This window comes from Gossypium hirsutum, chromosome A01 (genome assembly GCF_007990345.1).
Source record: "Gossypium hirsutum isolate 1008001.06 chromosome A01, Gossypium_hirsutum_v2.1, whole genome shotgun sequence".
Taxonomy (NCBI): domain Eukaryota; kingdom Viridiplantae; phylum Streptophyta; class Magnoliopsida; order Malvales; family Malvaceae; genus Gossypium; species Gossypium hirsutum.
This window is the reverse complement of record NC_053424.1, coordinates 1,009,306-1,012,890: the sequence shown is the minus strand read 5'-3', so window position 1 is coordinate 1,012,890 and position 3,585 is coordinate 1,009,306. Positions and strand designations below refer to the sequence as shown.

General features: G+C 29.9%; 1 protein-coding gene across 1 annotated transcript; it reads left to right on the top strand.

The window, feature by feature from the left end:
• Positions 1–2,625: 2,625 nt before the first annotated feature.
• On the top strand, positions 2,626–3,161 carry LOC107934130 (putative defensin-like protein 165). Its single transcript, XM_016866483.1, has 2 exons — positions 2,626–2,726; positions 2,904–3,161. The coding sequence occupies exons 1-2, from the start codon at positions 2,675–2,677 to the stop codon at positions 3,098–3,100; spliced, it is 249 nt and encodes an 82-aa protein (XP_016721972.1). The 5' UTR covers positions 2,626–2,674; the 3' UTR covers positions 3,101–3,161.
• The last annotated feature ends 424 nt before the right edge of the window (positions 3,162–3,585 follow it).

Here is a 3,585-nt window from a genome sequence, read left to right as displayed (position 1 = left end):
TTATACATAAAATTTTGATTTGATTCAAATTTCACTATACACCAATAATATTATTGAATTATCACCTTTTTACATTGATATATATCGCATATGTAGACAATTATATTATTCTGATATGACAATAAAATGTTAAAAAATACCATGGGTTCTTTTACTTTTCACAAAATTGGAATTTAATCATTGTACTTTAGTTTTCTGAAATTTGGTCTGTCTACTTTGTAGTAATGTAACTAAAGAAAGGACGTAATGAACCTGACTTTAACAAAATAATTTTATCGATGTTAATCGGATCTAAATTTTAAAAATTGAAAAGTAAAAAAGAATAAATTCCAAATTTATAAAGAGCAGGAACTTATGCCATATTTTAACCAAAAGATAAACATGCATATATCCAATTAGACATGAAAGATTCAAAAATGAAAAAAAAAAGTTTGACTTAGGGTCTCTTGGGATGGGCAATGCATTTACCAGCGGTTAGTGTAAAAACGGCGGTGGTTGTGAGATTAAATATTGTAGCGAAACTATAGTATGATATCACAACAAGAAAACTACATGCACCGTACTGGAGGTAAACACCCATCCAAAGAGGCCCTTGGTTTAGCGAGCAAAGTTAGATTTCGGTAAATAACAACAACATCAACAAAAAGTAACTTGGGTTTATATCATACCATACCAAAGAACTGGGAAATCACAATAAAGGAGCTCATACAATCCAATATATTATCATACAGTTTCTTCTTTCACAACAACATAAGATTTTTCATCGCAACAGTAATGTAGCATCAAGTGTTCCTGTTGTCAATCTCGAAGGCAAAATATTCTTTTCAAAGTCTCTAATCTTCCATTTCTAAGCAGCTTCATTGTATTTCTTTTAAATTCTAGATGCCTAAAAGGTTGCTCTACTAATGTGAATTTATGTACTTAAGGCTTGGAGGTAAAAATATCATGGAGTTGCCTGTATTACAAGATTGCATTTTGTCCAATTTATTAAAAAAATTGGGTACATTAATCCATGTATGTTAGATTCAAAAGCAACTCCTGTTAAAAATTCCATTATACCCATTTCTACTATTAAAAAATTGTCCCCGTACGTCAGCATGAGGTACATGTGATACGTTATGTGTTATCGTTGTCAACCATGCCCCTTTTTAACAGCAAAAACAGATGAGATTTTTAATAGGAGGAGCAATTTGCTCTTTGATCTAATGTACAAGGAGTATAGTGCCCATTTTTTTTTAGTAAACAGGCAAAATGCGATCCGACTCCTAATGCAAGGGCCTTTATAGAATTTTTACCGTCTTTGGATAAATATAGTATCTACTCATCATTATGTAGTAGGGGCCTTGAAATCTTAAGCTCTAGTCTTTGGAACCAAGATGGCTAGATCTTGATGGTATTCCCAAAGAACATTAATTTTACGGTTCATGTCTTAACCTTAATTTTTAACTTTTTAAATACAATGACTAAATCTCAAATTTTGTTAAAGTAGGACTAACAACATATTTTAACCTTAATTTTTTTACGATGTTGGAGTGACAACCCGTGTGGCAGTCCACATATACTTCATGTTAACATGACACTATTTGTCTTATGTAACACCCTATACTCGACCCGGTCGCCGAGTCTGAGCTATGGGATGCTACATCAGTTGTCGGAGCTACTACAATCAATTATACACAAAGAAACTACTTACACATGCAAATAAGTATATTACATATTCATAATATGTTACATAATCATTTCTGAGTCTTATAATAGCTTACGAAAGCTTTTATGCTAACTTGAGGTCGAATTAAGACCAAATTATAAAGTTTACAAAATGTCGGGTTGACATCGCGACTTTTGGGATTCTTTGTCGTGAAGCATCTCACTGACTTCATCACATCGCAATGTTAAGGGTCTAGCGTCGCGATGTGACCATGTTTCCAAAAGGTAACCATTTGTAATACTTAAACAAAATAATTCAATCTTTTACATTCACCTTTCGAGCCAAAGATTTAAAAACTAAACATTTAAAACTACAATTTAAAACTACACATAACCTTTAGTCTAATGTGCAATACTATACATGAACTTTGAAATTTTATACAATAAATTAATTTGACTCAATTTTCAATTTTGCACAAATCATTAATTCAATTATTGATACAACATTATTTTACGTTAACATACAATATACACATAATTATAATTATTCAATATAAAATTAAATTAACGTATTTATTTCTTCAAATATGTACAATTGAATCAAAATCAAAGATTCATGTGTACATTTAGACTGAAATTAAAGTTTCATTTACAAAAAATTACATCAAATCAAAATTCATACATGAAATTGAATGTTGAACCAAAAATCATACAGAAATTTGATATTTATCCCAAAAAAAATTGTTTTTAATAGGGAAAGAAATCTTGGAATTGTTTCTAATAGGGAAAGGACTCTTGAAATTTTGCCTTGCATGGAAAGAAGAAGAAAAAATGGCAAATTGGGTTTTATTTTTAAGTAAATAACACCAAATCAGAATATAATTATGTCAATTATTGTAAATCTTCATTATATTTCCAAATTTTGATTACAATTAGTATATATATAAAGCTAAAAAATGTGAAGGCCAAGTATCACACTTAGATAACACATCAATTTTTTCTTTCGAGCAAATTAAATCCTTAAAACATGGGCAGAATTTCTCTCACTCATGTCTTCATCCTTGCCCTTCTTTTCACTGGTTTGGTTACTTATATCCCTTCATGCCATATTTCTATTTATATAGTTCTTTTCAATTTGGGAAATTTCTTTTTGAAAAGTAGAGATTGATTTATATATTTTTATAAAAAATAAAATATAAATTAATTCTTAATATAAAGGCTTCTATTCATACTTAATTTAATTTTGCTTATTGCAGTTATTTCAATGGTAGCCAAAGTTGAAGCACAAAAGAGATGTACGGAGGTGTTGAGCCCAAGTAGTTGTTTGCTTGCGGAATGTAGACAGGAGTGCTCTCAAAAATACCCAAGTGGAGTAGGACAATGCGTTCAAAGTGGTGGAACTCCTCTTCAGCCTACTTATGAGTGTCTTTGTGCTTATAATTGTCCTCTATAAACTTTTTTTTTATTATTTCTATTTTGAATTTCACTAATAAGCAGCGATATTATTTTAAAAGATAAATATCAAAATTATATATGAATTTTGATTCAATATTCAATAACACATATGAATTTTGATTTTGTGTTATTTTATACATAAAATTTTAATTTGATTCAATTTTATTGGTGTTAATCGAATCTAAATTTTGAAAATTGAAAAGTAAAAAGATTAAATTCTAAATTTATAAAGAGTATAGTAACTTATGCCATGTTTTAACCAAAAGATAAACACGCAAATATCCAATTAGACATGAAGGATTCAAAGATGGAAAAAAAAAGGTTGACTTAGGGTCCTTTGGGATGGGCAGTATGTTTACCTGTGGTCAATGTAAAAACGGCGGTGGCGGTGAGATTAAATATTGTTGCGATACTATAGCGTGAGACAAAAATAAAACTAAATGCACCACATTGGAGGTAAACACCCATATGAAGGGATCCTTG

Excerpts from the sequence above, each read along its gene's own strand:
- LOC107934130 (XM_016866483.1), top strand. The coding sequence starts at position 2,675 with ATGGGCAGAATTTCTCTCACTCATGTCTTCATCCTTGCCCTTCTTTTC. Across the intron at positions 2,727-2,903 it reads CCTTGCCCTTCTTTTCACTG|TTATTTCAATGGTAGCCAAA; the intron begins GTTTGGTTACTT and ends TGCTTATTGCAG.